This window comes from Triticum dicoccoides, chromosome 4A, assembly GCF_002162155.2.
Source record: "Triticum dicoccoides isolate Atlit2015 ecotype Zavitan chromosome 4A, WEW_v2.0, whole genome shotgun sequence".
Taxonomy (NCBI): Eukaryota; Viridiplantae; Streptophyta; class Magnoliopsida; order Poales; family Poaceae; genus Triticum; species Triticum dicoccoides.
Window position 1 is genome coordinate 528,529,226 of NC_041386.1, and position 21,530 is coordinate 528,550,755.

Genomic DNA, 21,530 nt, shown 5'->3' on the forward strand with positions numbered 1-21,530 from the left:
CAGCTAAGCCCCCGAGTGGGAGGATTGCTCTCCACTCGGTAGGATTTTTTCAAACTTAGGCGAGTGCTGGACTGCCGTTAAGCCTCTTAGTGAGAGAACTTAGGCGAGTGCTCGACTGCAGCTAAGCCCCCGAGTGGGAGGACTGCTCTCCACTCGGTGGGATTTTTTCGAACTTAGGCGGAATGGATTTGTGACTAAGCCCACCCACTGGGGGATTTCAGGAGTAAATAAGAACAACACAATCGAATGAGAGAACCGTAAGCTCTCATCTTTGATAAATGAATTACAAAAGGTGTTGCTTATTACATTTTATTTGAACAAGTGTTTAAGTACAAAAGGGGCGGAGCAGCTCCGCGTTCCAAGCCCGTGGCTCGTCTTTCTAATGCTCGATACTGTAAAGATGGTATGCTCCGTTGTGGAGAACTTTGGTGACGATGAAGGGGCCTTCCCAAGTTGGAGCGAGCTTGTGTGGTTTCTGCTGATCCACTCGAAGAACCAAGTCTCCTTCTTGAAAGGCCCGACCCCTCACATTCCTGGTGTGGAATCGACGCAAATCTTGCTAATAAATGGTCGAGCGGATCAAGGCCATCTCTCTTTCCTCCTCTAAGAGATCGACTGAATCTTGCCGGGCCTGCTCTGCTTCTGCTTCGGAGAAGAGTTCAACTCGGGGTGCATTGTGGAGCAAGTCACTTGGCAGGACAGCTTCGGCTCCATAGACTAAGAAGAAAGGAGTTCTTCCAGTCGACCGATTAGGAGTTGTCCTTAAACCCCACAGAACTGACGGAAGTTCATCAACCCAAGCACCTATTGCGTGTTTGAGATCACGCATCAGTCGGGGCTTCAGTCCTTTGAGAATTAGGCCATTGGCTCTTTCTGCTTGTTCGTTCGACTGGGGGTGAGCAACAGAAGCATAGTCGACTCGAGTGCCCTGAGAGGCGCAGAAAATTCTGAACTCATCAGAATCGAAGTTCGATCTGTTGTCCGTGATGATGTTGTGTGGGACTCCATATCGAAACGTCAATTCTCTGATAAAACTGACAGCGGTGCTAGCGTCAAGGTTCTTGATGGGTTTGGCTTCGATCCATTTGGTAAACTTGTCGACTGCAACGAGCACGTGAGTGAATCCGCTTCTGCCGGTCCTCAGCGGTCCAACCATATCCAGTCCCCAAACAGCGAAGGGCTAGACGAGGGGGGTGTTCTTCAGGGCTGACGCTGGCTTGTGAGACATATTGGAGTAAAATTGACAGCCTTCACATCTGTCGACTATATCTTTCGCCATCTCATTTGCTCGTGGCCAATAGAATCCAGCTCGGTATGCTTTAGCCACGATGGCCCGAGAGGACGCATGGTGACCACAGGTCCCCGAGTGGATGTCATTGAGGATCATTCAACCTTCTTCTAGTGTTATGCACTTCTGACTGACTCCAGTCACAACTTTCTCTAAACAGCTGCCCTCTTATCACAGTAAAAGCTTTAGATCGGTGGACGATCTGTCGAGCTTCTTCTTCATCCTCTGGGAGCTCTTTCCTGAGGATGTACGCAATGTAGGGCACCGTCCAGTCGGGAGTAATGGCCAGAACCTCCATGATTAGGTCGACCACAGCTGGGACCTCGACTTCAGTCGGATCCGTGGCGCTCTTGGGTTATGGGGGCTCTTCAATGAAAGGGTCTTCCTGAACTGTCGGCGTGTGAATATGCTCCAAGAACACATTGCTGGGAATGGCCTCTCTCTTGGAACCTATCTTTGCCAATTCATCGGCTGCTTGATTTTTCAATCGGGGGATGTGGTGGAGTTCTAACCCCTCAAACTTCCTCTCAAGATTTCTCACCGTGTTGCAGTAACCAGTCATGGCTGGGCTTCTGACGTCCCACTCCTTCATCACTTGATTAACTACCAAATCTGAGTCGCCATAGACCATGAGGCGACGGACGCCGAGTGAGATGGCCATGCGCAACCCATACAGGAGTGCTTCATACTCTGCTTCATTGTTAGAGGAATCAAAGTGAATCTGGAGGACATATCTGAGCTTGTCTCCTCGGGGGGATACCAGAACTACTCCAGCAACAGAACCGTTCAACATCTTGGATCCGTCAAAGAACATGGTCCAGTCTCCGAGTGAACTTGAGTCGGCAGTTGCTGTTCAATCCACTCGGCGAGGAAATCTGCTATTGCTTGGGACTTGATAGCTTTCTTTGCCTCAAACTTGATATCCAAGGGAAGGAGTTCAATTGCCCATTTTGCCACTCGACCAGTTGCATCCCTGTTGTGCAGAATCTCTGACAATAGAGCGTCACTTACGACTGTAGCAGAGTGATCTGAGAAGTAGTGTGCAACCTTCTTTGTGGTCATGTAAATTCCATAGACAAGCTTCTGATAGTGAGGATATCTCTGCTTTGACGGGGTAAGGACTTCAGAAATATAATAAACTGGGCATTGAACTTTGTACGCTTTTCCTTCTTCCCGCTCGACCGTAAGTACTGTACTGACAACTTGTCCAGTGGCTGCTATATAAAGCAAAAGAGGCTCTTTGCTGATTGGAGCAGCAAGCACCGGCTGGGTGGAAAGTAGGGCTCTTAGCTCTGCAAATGTTGTATCAGCTTCTGGAGTCCACTCGAACGCATCTGATTTCTTCATCAGTCGGTAAAGAGGCAGGGCCTTTTCACCGAGGCGAGAAATGAATCGACTTAGGGCGGCCAAGCAACCAGTAAGCTTCTGGACATCATGCACATGCACGGGGCGTTTCATCCGAAGTATAGCGCCTACTTTCTCTGGGTTAGCATCGATTCCTCGTTCGGAAACAAGAAAACCGAGTAACTTTCTGCCTGGAACTCCAAACGTGCACTTTGATGGATTGAGCTTGATATCATACCTTCTGAGGTTGGCAAAGGTTAGGGCGAGGTCGGTTAGCAGGTCAGAACCTTTACGTGACTTGACCACAATGTCATCCATGTATGCTTCCACATTCCGACTGATCTGAGTGAGCAGGCACTTCTGAATCATTCGCATAAATGTGGCTCCGGCGTTCTTCAAGCCGAATGGCATTGTGACATAACAGAAGCACCCGAATGGGGTGATAAAAGCTGTCTTTATTTCATCGGGTCCGTACAGACGGATCTGGTGGTACCCGGAGTAGGCATCCAAAAAGGACAAACGCTCGCACCCAGCAGTCGAGTCGACTATCTGATCGATGCGAGGGAGAGGGAAGTGATCTTTCGGGCAGGCCCGATTGATATGCTTGAAATCGATGCACATGCGGAGTGAGTCATCTTTCTTTGGGACCATGACAACATTGGCTAACCACTCGGAGTGGTAAATCTCTCGGATAAACTCAGCTGCCAAAAGCTGAGCCACCTCTTCACCGATTGCTTTTCTTTTCTGGATGGCGGACCGCCGAAGATGCTCTTTGACTGGTTTCACTTTCGGGTCGACTCACAAACGATGCTCAGCCAGTCCCCTGGGAACACCTGGCATGTCAGAAGGCCTCCATGCAAAGATGTCCCAGTTCTCACGAAGGAACTGGATGGGCGCTTCTTCCTATTTGGAGTCGAGTGTGGTCGAAATGTGGGTCGGAGCCGCATTGGGGTCTGTCGGGTGAATGTGAACAGACTTCGTCTCGCCAGACGACTTGAATGCTGAATCCGTGGCTGGCTTCTTGGCTCGCAACAAGTCACTTGGGTCAGCATTTTTCTGGTATTCTTGCAATTCTGCCACGGCCATCTGGGCATCGGTGATCTTTGAGCCCTTCTGGAAACACTCTTCTGCCTTTTTCTGATTACCAGAGATAGTGATCACCCCTCTGGGACCAGGCATATTCAGTTTGAGGTACACGTAACAAGGTCGAGCCATGAACCGTGCATAAGCTGGCCTGCCCAGAATTGCATGATACGCACTCTGAAAATCCACGACTTCAAACGTCAACTTCTCTTTGCGGTAATTTTTGGCATCACCGAAAAACACGTCGAGTGCAATCTGACCGAGGGACACAACCTTCTTGCCTGGGATGACCCCATGGAAACTCATGCGGCTTTCACTGAGTCTGGACATCGGAATGCCCATTCCTTTCAATTTTTCTGCGTACAGAATGTTCAGGCCACTGCCACCGTCCATCAGGACCTTTGTCAGTCGAGTGCCTTCGACCACCGGGTCGACCACCAGCGCTTGCCTCCCAGGGGTGGCGATGTGCGCTGGGTGATCAGACTGGTCGAACGTAATGGCAGTCTGCGACCATTTCAAGTAATTGGGTGTCGCCGAAGCGACCATGTTCACTTCTCTGTTGATGACTTTCAATCGACTCTTGTTTTCAACATCAGCAAAAATCATCAGAGTGGAATTCACGTGAGGATAACCATCATCATCTTCCCCTTCACTCTCAGCCTTGTCTGCCTCCTTCTCCTTTTCCTTGGATTGTTTCTCTCGGAACTGCTGGATCAGGAGCCGACACTGTCGAGTGGTATGCTTCGGGTAAATGAAATTACCTTCTTCGTCTTTTTTGGTGTGGATATGGCACGGCAGATCCAACGCATCATTTCCATCTTGATCTTTTACTTTCTTGGGGTTCCACGGCCCTTTGGGCTTCCCCTTGAACTTTCCTTGAACCACAGCCAAGGCCTCACCCGGAGCAGCTGGTTCGGCCTTGCGTTTTTGTTTCCGACTGGAGTTTCCTCCTCTGGCTTCATGGGCGACTGCCTTGTGCTTGCCGCTCCGCAGTCGCTCCTCCTCTTCACCATTGGCATACTTGGTGGCGATTTCCATCATCCGAGTCAAAGTCATGTTCCCTGTCCGACCGAATTTCAGATTCAACTCTCGGTACCTGACGCCTTCCTTGAAAGCACAAATTGCCTGATGATCAGACACATCTTTCACCGTGTGGTGCAGGGTGATCCACCTCTGGATATAATCTCTCAAAGTTTCATTCGGTTTCTGGATGCAACACTGTAATTCCGTCAAACCTGCTGGCCGCTTGCAAGTACCCTCAAATGTTCTGACAAACACTCGGGCGAGATCTTCCCAAGTATAGATACTGCCAGGCGCCAACTGATTCAGCCACGCCCTAGCCGAGCCCTCCAACATCAGAGGAAGGTGTTTCATGGCCACCTCATCATTTCCGCCACCAATCTGGACAGCCACTCGGTAGTCTTCGAGCCAGGTGTCAGGCTTGGACTCTCCGGTGAACTTACTAACTCCAGTCGCCAACCTGAAGTTGGGGGGAATCACTGCAGCTCTGATAGCTCTGCTGAAGCACTCTGGGCCAGAGACATGCACCCTATTGCTGGTTTGCGGGCCTCTGTCATGGCCATCTCGGTGAGCTCTATTTCTGTCAACCAAGCCTTGTACGAGAATAGATCTCGCATCAAAGCCTGGTTCCCTGGGGTCGACTGGAATACCTCTTCTGACGCTGTTAGGGCGCTTGTCTTCATGTGGCCGCGGCACGTATGACCCACTCCTTGGAGGAGGCATGGGCACTCGATGGCGACCATCACGATCGGCTTGACGATCATACTGCTCCTGATTTTTGTACTGATCACGCCGCTCTCCACGTCCCTCACGCCTCGGGGGCGATCTCGGGCTATGGGCCGACTGGACCGTATCTGCAACCACAGATCTGCTATGGATCCTATCCCGCGACTGAGACACGGTCGTATTCTACTCTCCTGCTGCCCGGAGCAAGGCCCTAATCTGAGCCAGACCTCGACCAGCTTCTGACTGGGAAGGTTGAATTGACTCTGCTATCCGGGCCGCGGCTGCTAGGTTTTGGACCGGTGTTCGGTATACCTGAGCTGGAGGTGGAAAAAGTTGACGTCGGCTGGACTCATGAGCACGTTGACGAGCGCGATCATCGAGTGCATGCTGTAGGTTCTCCAGCCAAGTGCTCTCAGCCAGATTGGCCAAGTGAGCCCGTTCCAAGGCCTGGGCCTCGGGCGTTTCTCCAACGATAGGAGGATGCAGGGCATCCATGTTTCGGCGACGAAGTTCTTCTCTCTGCTGCGAGGAGAGAGGCTCGGGGCGGTACTCCTCGTGAACGTGCGATGGATCGCCGTTCCCGTCACCTCTGTCTTCACGATCGAAGCCAGGAGGACCGCGTGGTCCATTGACCATCAGGACTTCCGCTGTCGAGTCATTGCTGCCGCACTCGGATGCAGTCTCTATGGAGCCAGTCGACAGGTCGAACAGGCCGTAGAGAGACTCGTCGGGCTCGAGCGCCGCGATTTGAGGGGTGGCCGACTGGCGGGCCACCGCATGCTTCACCCACCGTTGAACCCTCGACCGGCCGGTGCGCTTGTTCCGGCGGGTCGCAGGGAGGGGGAAAGCCGTAGGAGTCGACTGGTACTGGGTCGACAGTTGCCGCAGGAGGACGCCGTGGACGCACGCGTGAAAGTGCGTCGCCCCACAGGCGGGGAGCGCATCGACGTCGAGTGGTGCCTCCTGAAGCCAAGCGGAGTCGTCGGCGACAAACACGAGCGCACCGAGACGGATCTCGCGGCCCTCAGCCAAACCTCCGCCTGGAACCATGATGACGGGGATCGGAAAAACTGCAACTTCTCCAACAAGTCGCTAAGACACCTGCCCCACGGTGGGCGCCAACTGTCGTGGATCTAAGACTGACAGTAGAATGGGGGGTAGGTATGAGGAGGCAAGATCCTAGCTATGGAGTAGTTGTACGCACGAGTTTTACGAGTTCAGGCCCTTCTCGGAGGAAGTAACAGCCCTACGTCTCGGTGCCCTGAGGCGGTCGACTGGATTATACGTGTGTGTGTGTTTACAAAAGTGCGAACCCTTGTCCCAGAGGAGGGAGGTGGCTTATATAGAGTGCGCCAGGACCCCGGCTTCCCTCCGTTACACAGAGTTCAATGCTCATAAAGGAAAGGCGTTACATGTAACGTCTACAGTAAATGTCATAAATGCTCATAATGCTATGGTTTAAGTCTTAACTGTTGCAGAGTGGAGGGTTCCTCATCTTCTGCTGGTCGAGTGTCTTCAAGGTAGTCGAGTGAGCGCATCTCCACGGTCGAGTGGATGATGATTTCTCTTCGATTGCTTCTGATTCTTTGTAAAGATGTCCTTGGGGAGGGTACGCTGGACAGATTCATGACCCAACCCTAGGTACATAGCTTCATCAGGCTGCACCGACCATATTAGATCTGACCGGAGGTGCCGCTAAGCAGTCCACCAGGTCCTCGACGCCGCCGCCAATCCAAAGCCGGATGACGCGCCGCCACAGCATAGACCGCCCGCCCAAGGAATTTTCAAGCTTTGTGTACCTTATAATAGTGACACCCATGGACGTGTCAAGTTGAGTGATACTAAGAGCTTGTTCGGAATCCTACCAGCTCCGCAAAATCCCGAGAGCTGCAGAGCCAGGAAGCAGGCGCTCCACGTTTTTCGCTCCGTGTTTTTCAACTGTAACCCCACCTGCTCCTGAAGTGGAGTTGTGGGGTAGAGGTACTCCGTACATGGCCTAATACTATTTAATCGTGGACGACATATATCCAGTTAATGAATGATTTGGTTGGTTAAGGAGACACAAAGCCTACCGAGAAGGAAACAAGTGGAAGAGTCTTTATTTGTCGTTGTATGAAGAAAATCAGATGCCACCTTGCTTAACACATTTTTCTGAATTAAAAGAATAATTTGATCAATATATCTATATTATTATTATTATTATTATTATTATTATTATTATTATTATTATTATTACGTGGCAACGCACGGACATTCGGTTTTTGCCCGTAGCAACACACGAGCATTCTACTAGTTACAATCATATTCCGGTTTGGATAGAAATGGTTTTGGTACAACAAATTGATCCAGTACACGCTTGACAATCTCTGGACCAGTTTTCTATTTTTTCATTATTATATTTTCCTCGGATTTGCCTTCTCATTTAGATATGAGAATTACCAAATGATCATCTGGCTCCTAAGCAATTTGGTTTTACGTGAAGGTTCGTGTGATCTTTTCCTTTTTTTCTTAATGATTTTTTCTTTTACTTTTGTACTTTTCATCGGACATGCGCACCCGATTTAAAAAAAACCCGAACGTGTGTGCACCCGTAGTTGCACATCTTTGCACAAATGCATATGCATCGCTAGGGGCGGTGCTAGGGGTATTTTTGGGTCTTCATGTGAATACCCATGATTTTTATAAAACAGTGTTAATTTTGGCAAAATAGTGACAACCTTCGAAAAATAACAATGATTTTGACAAAATAAATATGTATGAATATCCGGTTGCAAATTCCTGAAGCCGCCACCCGCGTGCAATTACAATTGCGCACAACCGACATGGCTCAACTGCATGTCCATCGGTTGCATGCAATTGCAATTGCATACATGCACATGTATGAGCGCATGCCAACCGGTCGCGTGCAACCATCCTTTCATGTGCAACTGTATGCCCACAGACCATATTCATTTATCTACATTCGATCAGATCCATTTAGACCTACCTAAATGTTGGGATGAGCAGCCTGTTCATCGTCCGATTAAAAAACTGTCATCCAACCGGCCTTTCTATGTCCAGTTCAAATGTCCAAACTGTCCGATACCCCTCAAACTCAGCCCATATATAAGATGGAGTATATGAGAAGGACCAGACACGGCTGTCATGTTGGTCTGGCCCACACTAGCACACCTCGTCCCCACCGAGTCCTCATAAAAATCCCACCGGATCCCCACTCGAAACCAAACCCTAGCTCACACACTCACCCTCTCCGCTCCCACCGCACACCCGTCTTGTCCCCCCTCGTCCCTTCCTTTCCCCACGCCACCATTGCCGGCTCTGGCAGCGAATCTGATATCATGGCAGACCTTGTCGATTGGGACGCGTGCTTCTTAGGGAGGATTCAAGCGATGCTCTGGGCGATGAGGAGTACACGCTCTGCATCGCCCTCCGCCATATGTGGATGGATATGTGCGGGAGCTTGAGCTTTTGCATCGTCCCAGGTTGCCAGCAAGGTAGGTCCACCCTTGTCCGCGCTCTGTGGCCGTTCCTGCTGGTCCCTGCTCCTCTCGGATGGCGCTGGGTTTTCGTCCTCGCACCGTCGAGCCCGTGGCGAAGTATGCGCGAATCGAAGAAGCAGGCTTCTCGTGGCGCGAGGCGACGAGCCGCGTAGAAGACGACAGAAGCCAGTCCTAGCTACTTTGACTGTGCTCGTGCATATTCGTGACCGTTGAGCCCGAGGGCAACCTTTTTCGCGATGTCACCCACCATGCGTTGGCCTTAGAGGAGACGGACGCGAGGAGGTGCCGCCACAAAAATGCCAAGGCACTTCGGCTGGCATCATGGAGTCGGAGCGCCTTGCGAAGGAGAAGGTGGCCGCCGCGGCAAGAGCCGCCAGCCTCGCCAAGGGCCAGGATCCTCTCCTCCTCCTTGTTGGACAGTGGTGCGACTAGCTAGTGATGACTCCTCTCTAACCGCCAACAAGTGCGCCGAAGACTACTAACGACGCTTTGGAGACTCCAAGGGGAGCTCGGCGAGAAAATGGTGAAATCCGGCGCCATCTCTCCGCAACTAAGCTATCTATCTAATTTTATTTTGGCTAAAATGTTTGCTATTACTATGTTGAAGTTTTATCTAAGATAATGTTGATCAAGTTGCATGAACTGTATGGATTTAAGAGGCGAAATATGAGATGGACAGTTGTGGAAGCAGAGAGACGAGGGATGGCCGGTCACTGTCCGTAGTCAGGGTCAAATTTGATTAGTCAGGCTGTAGATGCTCTTAGAACATTGATTAAACGCCAACTATCTTCTGATAAAAATGGTTTATTGTAGGATTTATCTAATTTTATTCTGGTCATCTGACCTGATAGTCACGCTCTGATGAAGCTCTCCTCTAAGGCCCGGCAAAAGCTTATCGCCAATCATCTTTCGCAACCAGCTACCCATCGTCGCTTTGATTATGCAGAAATGATTTCATTTCTAATGACAAAAATGCTTCTCTTCTACAGATTATTTTCGATGTACGCACTCGTTTTCTATGTGGTCTACGCTACAACAAGTGAAGTACCAACCGCTGTTCAAAGCGGTCTGTACGAGGTTGGAGCAGGTGGCTACGGAGGTATTTTTTCAACATGGTGGCGGCATAACCTCCGGATTGATCCACCAACAGTTTCGACATAGGCATAGTGTCAGTCTATAAGACTACTGTTGCCGTTTTGCCGGTTTAGTTTCATTTTTTTTACCAGACTTCCCGGGATTGGCTGTGTGCAACTTAGTTATGCAGAGGGCGAGTGTCACTCATAATGATTTATATCCGCTTGATGCTACATTTCAGATAATAAAAGCGCCCTTTATAGGAAAAGCTACCCATCGTCGAGGTCGCCAAATCATGTTAAAGCAGAAGAAACCTCTGAGAGCCCCATATTGCTCAAAACAGAAGTGCTCTGTTTACTCATTACAGATGATGATGCCACCAGCCCCTGGTTAAGTAGTGCTGGAATACTAGATTCTTGAATGGCACATTCAGTTGGCTCTGACGCTATAGTGTAGTCTGCAATCTCACTTTGTGCTGCATCAACAGATTTGAGCAGCAAAACCTTTGGCCTGTTCGGATGCTCCCTAGCAGCCTTCTCCCATGTTCTTCTTGTTGTTGGAGTGACTCTAGGGTCAAGAGTGACCTCTTTGAGATGTTTGAGATATTCTATTTTGAGGTCAGAAAGGCCATGCAGATCTTTACAGAGCAGCTGGAGTGTGACAAGGAATGGCAGAGCCCCTTCTTCTATTGTAGGGAAAGTTGGACATTGCAGCTCCAAAGAAAGGCGTAGAAGCCTGCAGAACGCCTGGTCTCTTACGATGAACTTGTCAAGGTCATGAGCAACCAGTTTCAAGTACTGGAGGTAGCTCAAATTACTCAAAGCTTCAAGAACACCTGTCGTCAATTTGGTAGACGAAAGGCATAACTCCTTGAGGCCCCGAAGTGAAACAACAAACTGAGGCAGTGCAGCCAAGTCACCGTGCAATTTCAGTGAGCTGAGGTAGCAGGGTCCTTTTAAGGAATTCAGGAGCTCTTCACAGCATTTGCTGAAATGAAGCGATAAAGAGCGAGAACCAATATTTGCTTGCTTTTCATCCTCAATGAACTGCTGAATGGCCTCCTTAAGATCGGTTCGGTCAGCGCAGCCTGCAGGCGACTCACACAAAATCTTCAGCTTACTCAGTTTATTCATATAACCCATAAGATGCAGGAACCCTCCACTTCTGTCGGTAATAAATCCTGCTAGTGTTTCCAAGTTACTTTTTCCTTTGGAGAGAAACTCATGTACTTCACTTTTTGGCTTGACTATATCTGGAAGCTTAAACTTCCCAAATAAGTGAATTAAAGACGGCAACTGGAAGACTTCTACATGCAGTATATGTACCTTTGTTCTCCTTACATCAAGTGATACCAAATGTTTCAGTTTAACAATATCTCTTGGAATTGTGGTAACACCAGCCCCAAGGCTCAGATATTTTAGAAGCAGCAGGTTGCATATGTCTTTGACATGATCATCCTTCAACTCCTCACATTTTTCAAGATCCAATACTCGCAGAAGATGGTACTTGCTGAGGTCCAATACAGTTTGACTTGCCTTCCCGAAGATTGCTAGGGACCGGACAAGTGATAAATCAACATTGCTGAAACTGTCAGCATCTGTAGCAGAGCTCTCATGGAGAGAAAGCCGACGAACGTATTTGGGCTCTATCTTGTCATTGCAAAACAAAGTAACGAAGTTCTGAGAGACGGACATGTGCAAAATGAACTCACGCATCATGCCATATGTTTGACAAGTCTTCACATTATCATTGTTGCTCAAGTTGATTGGCTCAATGATGTTTCGGTCCATGAGGGCATTGAAAGCAGCTATGGGATCAGGGGAGCTCGGCGAAGGTTGCGGTTCCACAAATCCCTCAGCAAGCCATCGTCTCAAAAGACTTTTCTTCCTGATGGGACGATTACTTGGGAACATACCAAAATATAGCAAGCAGGCTTTGAGAGCATGGCTAGGCAGAGTGGTGTAGTTATGAATCAGCACACGTCGCATTTTTTCGAAGCTCTTGTCATTCTCCAGGTGATAACCTATCTGGGTGCAGACGTCTTCACAGCTAGGTCCTGTTGGCCAACCCTTTGCTTGCAAGAATTCACCTATTGTCACCAGCGCAAGTGGCTGGCCATCACATTTCTTCAAAACTTCTGCTGGATCAGGCTGCTTGTAACATGAATATTTGTCCGGACAAGCTTTCTTGGTCAACAACTGTTTTGAGCATATTTTATCAAGTCTGCTCATTTTGTGAACATAGCCATTACTAGAACTGCAGGCATTAGCTACTGACTGAATAGTAGTCGTCACCAGTATTCTGCTGCTAATATCCTTATCTGCTGGCAAGGCAGATTTGATGGTTTTCCATTGATCTTCTGTTCGAATGTCATCGATCACAATGAAATACCTGAAAGACAGATCATGAAGAAAAATAAGTAATACAGAAGCAAAAAATACAACCTTCCATTTATACCGCTCATTGGTAGGATTTGTCTCCATCCATTGTTTTTTGGGGTTTGGACCAACAAATTGAGAACTCTTTTATCATTTATACCATCACAAATTGGGCTGCTGATCATTAAAATTTGGATCACATTTCGTTTAGTTTTCCCTCAAGCTAAATAGCAGGAAAATACCATACTGGCGGTGCATCTGTGGGCAGATAAAACAGAGAGATGTTTCTTGAAATTATAGGTGCAAAGGCGAAATGAATCAGGCAAAGCCGGAAGTCGATTACCTCTTCTTCACCAACTGTTGTTTGAGTTCTGCGCAGAGTTGGCCGACATCGGAGGTCTCCAGTACACTTTTCCCCTGGCAAGAAGGGGCGTCGGAGCTAAGTTTCCGGAGCAGGTCCGCTAGCACCTCCCGCGGGCTCTTCAGCGCCGCATAAACCCACGCGTGCCTCTCAAATCTCTCGCTGCGGGTTTCTCTGTTGTACACTTCCGCGGCGAGGGCGGTCTTCCCCAAGCCGCAAAACCCGACGACGGCGATCACCTTCAGCCGGCTCGGCTGCACCTCAGCCAGCTGCTCCAGCAGCTCCGCGATGGGCTCGTCGACGCCGACCAGATCCGCGTCAAGGATGCGCGGATCGGACGGGGAGGAGGGCGACTCGTCCACCGGCGGGGTGGCAGAGGAGGAGGGCTGGCCGCCGGCCGGGAAGTCGGCCGCGTACCTCTGCTTCCGCTCGTGCGCTTCCCTCGCCATCTGCCTGAGCCGCTGCATCTCCCGAGCGAGCTGCGCACTGGTCTTGAGCGCCTTGGGGGGCCGAAGCCGAACGCTCCGGCGGAGGAAGGACGCCTGCTGCTCCCAGGTGGCGCGATACATGAGGCCGTCGATGCAGTCCTCTATGCCATGGGCCAGCTCGCGCAGGTCCTGGATCGACAGGCGCGCGGCGGCGGAGGTGTCTGAGAGCTCGTCGTCGTCGATGGCGCCGACGATCATGCGGAGCTCCTTCACGAGGAACTTGACGTCGCTCTTGACGCCCCTGTGCAGCTTGTACTTGTCGTCGATGAGAGAGAAGAGCCTCGGCAGGATGACCTTGATGAATCCGCCCAGAAGAGCCGCCTCCATCGCCGTCTCCTCCACCCAGCTCCCTGGCCGAGAATGTGGGGAGGGAAGAGCAGCTGAACTGTGGGGAGATTATCCTGCAAATATTAGTGGAGAAGATTGGAGAAAGGGGAGCGAGGAGAAAAGAGGACTAGACTCGGGAGGTGGGCCCCGCCGGTTTGTCGACAGCCCAAAATATCTCCCAACCTTTCTATCGTGGACTCGTTCCGTCACCGTGGGCGGAGTTTCTCCTCCTCCTCCGTCGTATTCTACCGCTGCGGCGGTGCCTCCTCCTCTGTCCGGCAACCGCATCAACCCTAGCTTAGCTCCAAACCGATGCCAGCGGCTGCTCTTGGTCTGGCCGCCGTGCATCATTTCCACCCATACAGAGCAGCAGCCTCGCCTTCGCCCTCGCCCTCACCCTCACCCTCACCGGCCCTCCCCTCGCTGTAGCGCTGCCGCAGAAGCCGTCGACGAGGCCCGCGCCGGCTGTAGTCCCTATCCCGCTCCCGGCTACATCGATTTGGGGATTTCTGAATTGCTGGGAGGAAGAGGGGATTTCGGTGGCGATGCGGAGAAAAGGCTATTCTGACCGATGGTGTCAGGTATTAGTCAGAGGAGGACTTGTAGTGTCATGGCAGATTGAATGGCCAGGATCAAAAGGAAACCCAAAGGCAGAAGATCTACCGCTGTCAACGTTTATTCATTTCCGTCCTTGTTATTATTTCTATATTCAACTTACTCTCTGTAACCTCAGGCTATATAAGGGGTGGTAACTAGAGGAGATGTATCGATCAACTATTCAGCCAAATATTGGTTATTATCAATACAAGAATACCTTTACATACATACACCATATACACAAGTTCCTCACTGTTCTTGGTGATTTCATACTTTTCCCCAATTTCTTGTTCTTGATCCACTTCAAATCCATGGCTGATCCATCCGGGATCTGACAAATGGTATTCAGAGCCTCTGCTTCCTTGGTATTTTGACTAGATCTGGTTCGGGTTTGTGCTGGTGTTGTGAAATCCCCAATCCCACCCTCCCAAATCGAGCGTTTGTGCGATGGCTTCTTCGTATGGCGTTGATTCCTTGCTTGGTCCGATCTTCGCCGCCACCGCAGCTACTTCACCTCGCTCGTCCACAAACCCAACTTCTCAGATCGGTGCCCTCGTCACCACCGCCACGCGGTCAGTGTCACCATCGTCTTCTCAGTTCAACAAACTAAATGAGATGTGTGATGCAGTGGGCAAGGTCCAGAAGGCAGTCGCTGATTTGGGACATCAGCTATCTGCGTTGTCTCAAGTTCTTCTTGCTGCAGCAGCCCCCATCGCCACCGCCACCGCCACCTCCCATGCCACCGCCGTGGTCGCCACGCCTACAAGCAGGTTTCCCGTTGCAGCAACTGGCACCACCTCAGCATTGGCGCCCACTAGGCGTTCGACTGAATGCTCGAGTAGTGTTTTGACCTCCATCACTGCGCATCCGAGCGGAACGCCTCCTGCAGTCACCACCATCTCCACCACCTCTGTTGCCTGCGTCATCACCGCGCCTCCAACCGGACCCCCTGCGGCAGTCACCACTGCTACTGCTTACCGCGTCATCAGGACGCACTGGAGTGACCTTCGTGTGGTGAATGACATCCCCAGTGAAGTGTCTCTTTCATGTACACAGGCTTCAAAAATGTTGCCCACCAACTGTTTGACTGAATGCCTGAGCGACATTATGTATCTGAAGGAGGCAAGGTTAACAACCAAAACGGCTCACCTATCTCCGCCAGCGACATTGGTCATGCCTGTCATCTCTGTGCGTACATCAACCAACATCAACACCACCAGAACCGTTGGCGTGGATGCCCAGGACTCCATCTGCATTCCCAGGTCAGCGGCGCTCAAAGCCACTGTCACTGTCGTTCCAATACAGTCCATGGTGACAAGTGCCTTCATAGAAAAATGCCTCGACAAGGACAGCCCAGAGAGGGACATGTCTTTTGTGGCGCTACTATCATGGTTTTCTATCAGCCCTGTGTGCCAGGTGTTTGTCGTTGGTTTCCTTCCTGCAGAGATACGACCACCATGGCGACCACCTCTGGTCTGTAGCAGCCATTTGAGAGCTAGCCCTCTAGTACAGAAGGTATTGTATGCAATAGTCAACAATGACATGAGGGTGCAGAATAAAGGAGTCAATGCAAATCTTATATTGCCGTGGAACCCTGGCATACAGTCCGTAGCTGAGCCACACCATGTACAAGATGATGTTATATTGGTTTATGCATATTCTGCTGAGCAGTCCTACCACAAGTGGTTCATTTCACTGAAATATCACTGCCATGTTACTGGTCATTCCCTACCGTATTACGACTTGTATGGAACACGGTCGACCCTGATTACCGTTGGCGTGTGTTCCAACATGATTTTGCTACACACAGTGGAATATCCAGAGTTGGAAGAAAAAAATGGACTGAAGAATGTTACAGCAGCAACAACTGATGAGTGTGTTCTTCCTTTAAAACAGTCCCAGTTTTGTGCCTTTGAATTTTGGGAAGAGCAGCCCAAAAGTGCAGCTACTACAGAAAGCGATGCAAGCAACCCAACAGGGGTTGGTGATCTATATATTGATGGTTCTTTCACTCTCTGGGCCAAAATGTTGTTCATCAATTCTTTGATGCAGAATGAATACTGGAAACTGGAACATCAACCATTAATTGGTCCCAAGAAGGAATTGTTTTCTACTGGTAAAATGTCTTGGTGCCATGTCAATTTTCCAAAATGCCGTAACCAACTCAGCAAGGAAAAAAGAAGGGATAGTAATCAGAGGTATTGTTGATCTTTGTCTGTCGGGTGCTAGTGCTATAGTTGATCACGAGAATCAGATGTACAACAAAGAGAAAACTAAAATTTCACACTGGAAATTCAAAGGAACACCTCTTTAGTTTGACTTCTATGATCAAAGTGAAATCAATATTGAGTTCTTGTTGCTGTCATATGCTGCATCTCAAGTCAAGCGGCTTTTTCCATGGGATCCAGGAGAACATGACCATTTAGTGAAAATTACTGCGATGATACTAGTTGGAACTGCGGGACAGGTTATTTCTGAACTTATCAGCAGCAAAGTGATCACTCAAATGGCCCGATGTAGCACAGAGAATAAGATACCACAGTCGGATGCCTCGCTGTTGCCTTTGTCTGTCGATTGCTTGTACCCATTGGTCAACATCTGTACAAGATCTGTGAGAAGCAATCTGAAAGCTAGCTCTCCAGTTCAGACGTACAATGACATGAAAGTGCAGACTAAAGGAATCTATGCAGCTGTTGTGTTACCATGGGACACTGGCGTACAATCCATTGTATGTACAAATTTTACTACATGTGCTACTGCCAGTTATCTTCCAGGGAAGCATACTCCAGCACATAACATGAACATGGTGCAGTTTTTACAAAAGGAAAGAATTATGGGGCTGTACAAGGATACTGAGAGATGATTCCCATATCTCTAAGAGACCTACTGAGCATCACTTTCTCATACCAAGATTGTATAGCGCATGAAGATCTCTTTCATCTGAAGCAGCGAGTGTTTCCTAAATTTCCTTCTGATCAAATCTCAATGGAGACATTGACTGTGATAATGGTTGTTGCTACTTCCACTTCTTTTGAACCAGCACGGCAAGAATCCAAGTTCATTGTGGTTTCTGCACAAGAGCTCAAGAACATTGTTGTTATTGTACAAGGTCCATACTATACCAATTCTAACCCTACAGGTTGTGGACTATTCTGGGAAACAAACTCTTCATGTTCAACCTTGCGACAATCTGTATCATATATATGGGTGTACAAGCGATTTGACCCAAGAGATCCACCATTGGCATTGTTGTTCAACATGGCGATGCAATCAGGGGAATGCTATGCTACGGTGAAACAAAGGAAGTGTCAGAAGCTCAAACATCTTGAAATCATATGTTGGACGTCTCCAATTTGGATCATATCATTTATGCCTCCCTGAGGCTCAACATTCTGCTCTCAACTCAGTCCAGGGAGAACCACACTTGGGGACAAGTGTGATTTCAAGAGGGATGGAATGTCAGGTATTAGTCAGAGGAGGACTTGTAGTGTCATGGCAGATTGAATGGCCAGGATCAAAAGGAAACCCAAAGGCAGAAGATCTACCGCTGTCAACGTTTATTCATTTCCGTCCTTGTTATTATTTCTATATTCAACTTACTCTCTGTAACCTCAGGCTATATAAGGGGTGGTAACTAGAGGAGATGTATCGATCAACTATTCAGCCAAATATTGGTTATTATCAATACAAGAATACCTTTACATACATACACCATATACACAAGTTCCTCACTGTTCTTGGTGATTTCATACTTTTCCCCAATTTCTTGTTCTTGATCCACTTCAAATCCATGGCTGATCCATCCGGGATCTGACAGATGGGCCCCGCAATCGATGCTAAACTTTTTTTTTTTGGATGAACAGGGAGGCTCCTCCCTGGTTCCATTAGCAGAATGAAACCAAAATGGTCTCTGTCTCATACATCAGCTCACTGAAAAGAGCAGTTCAGTAAAAGGAGAACTGAAAGTAAAACGCAGTTTTCTAAGATTGGAGCAGAACTGGTTTTGTGTGTCTAGTTTTTCTCTTATCACATTGCTCTTGCCCTTACATGTCATTCTTCTCCATGCTTTGATTTTTCAGGTAGAGATGAGTTCTTCTCTGTTCGCCACGAGCGCCATGGAGGCTCCCATGAGCTCTTCCCTGGGTGCCATGGGCCCCCTTCTCAGGAAGCTGCATTCGCTGCTAGACCCCGACCACCGGCTGCCCAAGCCACTGAAGCACGGAATCGGGCTCCTCAAGGAAGATTTGGAAGAATTAAGCGCCGGCCTGTTGGAGCAGTCAATGGCGGATTCCCCCAACCAGAAGGCAATGTACTGGATGGATGAGGTGCGTGAACTTTCCTATGAAATAGAGGACTGCATTGACGACATGATGCTGAGGCACACCGGCAATGGCGTCAAGACCAGACCCGTCCGCGGCCACAGGGTCAGTCGTGTCAAGGTGTCTCGGCTTTTCAAGTCGTTGAAGCCGTGCACAAGGGTTTCCAAGATCGCAGAGCTCAGGACCCTGGTGCTGGAGGCAAGTGAACGGCGTGAGAGGTATCATCTTGATGACTGTGCCTCGAGTTCTAGCCGTGTGTTCACTGGGCACAATCGGGTTCCAGGCCTATATGGACATGCGACGGATTTCCTTGTTGGTGTCGATGACCTGAAGATTAAGCTTACCAAGTGGCTTACTGAGGATGCTGATCAACAACTGAAAGTGGTGTGTATAGATGGACCTGCAGGGGTTGGCAAGACCACGCTGGCTAAGCAACTGTACCGTGAGCTTGGAGGGCAGTTCGACTGCTGGGCTTTTGTGCGGGCATCGCGAAGGTCTGACACAAAGAGACTACTTGGGGACATCCTCTCTCAAGTTCAGTGTTGTCAGTTACCCTCTTATTTCTGCGAGGTGCAAAATCTCATTGGCAATCTCATGAAATATCTCCAAGATAAGAGGTACCTTATTTACCTTTTTTTGTCCCGTGGAGGTGTGTGCAATCAATTGATTTAGCTATCCTAAGACTCAGACATAAAACCCAGTGCTCATGATTGTGCACAGTGGAATTTTGTGAATGTGCACAGTCGATGGACCAAATGTATGGTATAACTCTTTGAACGTTTGGAGAAACTAAAACAATAATTGTTTAATTGTATTTCTTGTTTCTACTTAGTGATAGAAATAAAAATGCTAATCAATCATTGTGTACATTAGTATATTTCAGAAAATACATAGTTATATATACATTTATTTTGCAGATACTTTATAGTAATTGATGATCTGTGGGAAACAACAACATGGGATATTGTTAAAAGCGCTTTTCCAGATGGTAAAAATTACAGTAGAATAATGACAACAGCAGAAACTGACAGTGTAGCTCTGGAATGTTGTGGTTATCAGTCTGATAATATTTTGAAAATGAAACCCCTTGGCAGCCATGCCTCTGCAGAATTGTTCTTCAGTATTGTTTTTGGCTCTGAACATCTGTGTCCTGATCAATTGAAGGAAGTTTCAGATAGAATCATTAGAAAGTGTGGTGGTTTGCCACTAGCAACCATCTGTATTGCTGGTCTCTTAGCAAGTCAGACGGATAACTCTGAGCTATGGCATCATCTGCAGAAATGTTTATGCTCCAAATTAAGTACAAGTCCTACTTTGGAAGAGATGCTGAAAGAAGTACTAAACCTTAGCTACAGTAGTCTTCCTTATTATTTGAAGACATGCTTGCTGTATCTTACTATGTATCCGGAGGGGTACACGATGTGGAAGGTTGATTTGTTGAAGCAATGGATATCTGAAGGTTTCATTGCTGCAAAGGAAGAAAAAGAGGTAGAGGAAATTGCAGATAGCTATTTTTATGAGCTTGTCAACAGGGGAATGATCCAACCTGAGCAAATTAACCATAATGATGAGGTGTATTCCTGTACAATGCACCACACTGTACGTGATCTTATTATGTTCAAGTCCAAAGAAGAGAATTTTATCACTTCCATAGATTATTCAAAAGCCATCACAGGACATTCTAATATGGTCCGTCGACTTTCTCTCCACTTTAGCAGTGCCAAATATGCGACCAAGCCATCAGGTGTAATACTGTCGCAATCGCGATCACTTTTCTTTTTTGGACTTCTCAGATGTTTTCCTTCTGATGTGGAGTTTAAGTTGCTGCGAGTTCTGACCCTTGAGTTTTGGGGCAACCAATATGGGCATACGAATCTCGACCTCACAAGAATTTGCAGTTTGGTTCACCTCCGATATTTGAAGATTTCATGCAATATGATTGTAGAACTACCAGCCCAGATGCATGGACTACGATACATGGAAACACTGGAAATAAATGCAAGAATATCTTCTGTTCCATTGGATATCATTGATCTCCCAGGCTTATTGCATCTATCTCTTCGAGATGAGAGAAATCTACCTGATGGGATTGGCCGCATCAGATCTCTGCGTACACTACAGTATTTTGACCTTGGCAATAACTCTGAAGACAATGTACTGAGCCTCGGTAGCTTGATGAACCTGCAATATCTTCATCTCACCTATTCCACAGTGCAGTCTGATGAGCACCTGAAGAGAAATATGGTAGCTTTGGCCTCTTCTGTTATCAAGCTTGTTAACCTCAAATCTGTCATTCTGGCTCCTGGAGCTTTAAGCACAGCCATTTACCATGATGTCTTGAGCAGCGTTTCCTCTCCTCCTGTCTTTCTTCAGGGTCTTCAGAGACTTGATTTGTTGCCCCCAATTTGCATGTTTTCCAGGGTTCCCAAGGATATTGGAGTAGTTCGCAAACTTTGCTATTTGAGTCTTGTGGTCCGTGAACTACGAAGGAATGATATTGACAGCATCACAGGATTGCCTGCCCTCACTGTTCTTTCATTGTATGTCCGACAACCCCCTGCAGAAAGCATCATCTTCAACAATGGGTCATTCCCTGCTCTCAAATATTTCAAATACATGTGCGGTGTACTGTGCCTGGCCTTCCAGGAAGGAGCATTGCCCAATGTTCTTAGGCTCAAGCTAGGTTTCAATGCCCGCAAAGGACAGCAGTATGATGTTTTGCTTGCCGGCATTCAGCACTTGGTAAACCTGAAGAAGATTGATGGAATAATTGGGGCAGCCGAGGGTGCTGAGGGACCTGACAGAAGTGCTGCAGAGTCTGCGTTCAAGGACACCATTCACAAGCATTCAAAGTTTCCTAGTTACGTCAACGTAAAAAGGGTAGATTGGGTTGAGGAAGAGAACGAGCCAAGGACCCAAGTTAACAGCTCACCAAAATGTCATGAAATTCTACAAAAACAGCGTGGGGTAAATGAGACCGAGGAAGATACAAAGCAGTTTGCTGATAGTGGGTAGGCTATTAACA

At 48.4% G+C, this 21,530-nt stretch overlaps 3 protein-coding genes across 4 annotated transcripts in view; 2 read left to right on the forward strand and 1 right to left on the reverse strand.

Moving 5' to 3' along the window:
* Positions 1-10,277: 10,277 nt before the first annotated feature.
* LOC119286541 (disease resistance protein RGA4-like) lies at positions 10,278-13,908 on the reverse strand. Of its 2 annotated transcripts, none has more exons than XM_037565924.1 (3): positions 13,773-13,908; positions 12,757-13,647; positions 10,278-12,426 (listed from the first exon to the last, which is right to left on the reverse strand). In XM_037565924.1, the coding sequence occupies exons 2-3, from the start codon at positions 13,587-13,589 to the stop codon at positions 10,329-10,331; spliced, it is 2,931 nt and encodes a 976-aa protein (XP_037421821.1). In that variant the 5' UTR covers positions 13,590-13,647; positions 13,773-13,908; the 3' UTR covers positions 10,278-10,328. The 2 variants fall into 2 exon arrangements, with proteins under 2 accessions (XP_037421821.1, XP_037421820.1); XM_037565923.1 differs by having other exon boundaries at positions 12,757-13,663; positions 13,773-13,902.
* Positions 13,909-14,102: 194 nt separating this feature from the next.
* Positions 14,103-19,238, forward strand: LOC119283600 (disease resistance protein RGA5-like). The gene is made up of 3 exons (XM_037563077.1): positions 14,103-14,170; positions 17,650-19,122; positions 19,226-19,238. The coding sequence occupies exons 2-3, from the start codon at positions 18,272-18,274 to the stop codon at positions 19,236-19,238; spliced, it is 864 nt and encodes a 287-aa protein (XP_037418974.1). The 5' UTR covers positions 14,103-14,170; positions 17,650-18,271.
* A 13-nt stretch (positions 19,239-19,251) lies between these two features.
* LOC119283601 (disease resistance protein RGA5-like) overlaps positions 19,252-21,530 on the forward strand; it is a 29,339-nt gene continuing 27,060 nt past the window's right edge. Inside the window, exons 1-2 of the mRNA XM_037563078.1 lie at positions 19,252-19,262; positions 19,423-21,516. Of these exons, the coding sequence (XP_037418975.1) occupies positions 19,252-19,262; positions 19,423-21,516 (2,105 nt within the window). The remainder of the gene's footprint in view (positions 19,263-19,422; positions 21,517-21,530) is intronic.

Coding starts and splice junctions, on each gene's coding strand:
- LOC119283600 (XM_037563077.1), top strand. CDS start 18,272: ATGAGTTCTTCTCTGTTCGCCACGAGCGCCATGGAGGCTCCCATGAGC.
- LOC119286541 (XM_037565924.1), bottom strand. CDS start 13,589: ATGGAGGCGGCTCTTCTGGGCGGATTCATCAAGGTCATCCTGCCGAGG. Junction 12,427..12,756: donor CAACAGTTGGTGAAGAAGAG/GTAATCGACTTC, acceptor TCTGTCTTTCAG/GTATTTCATTGTGATCGATG.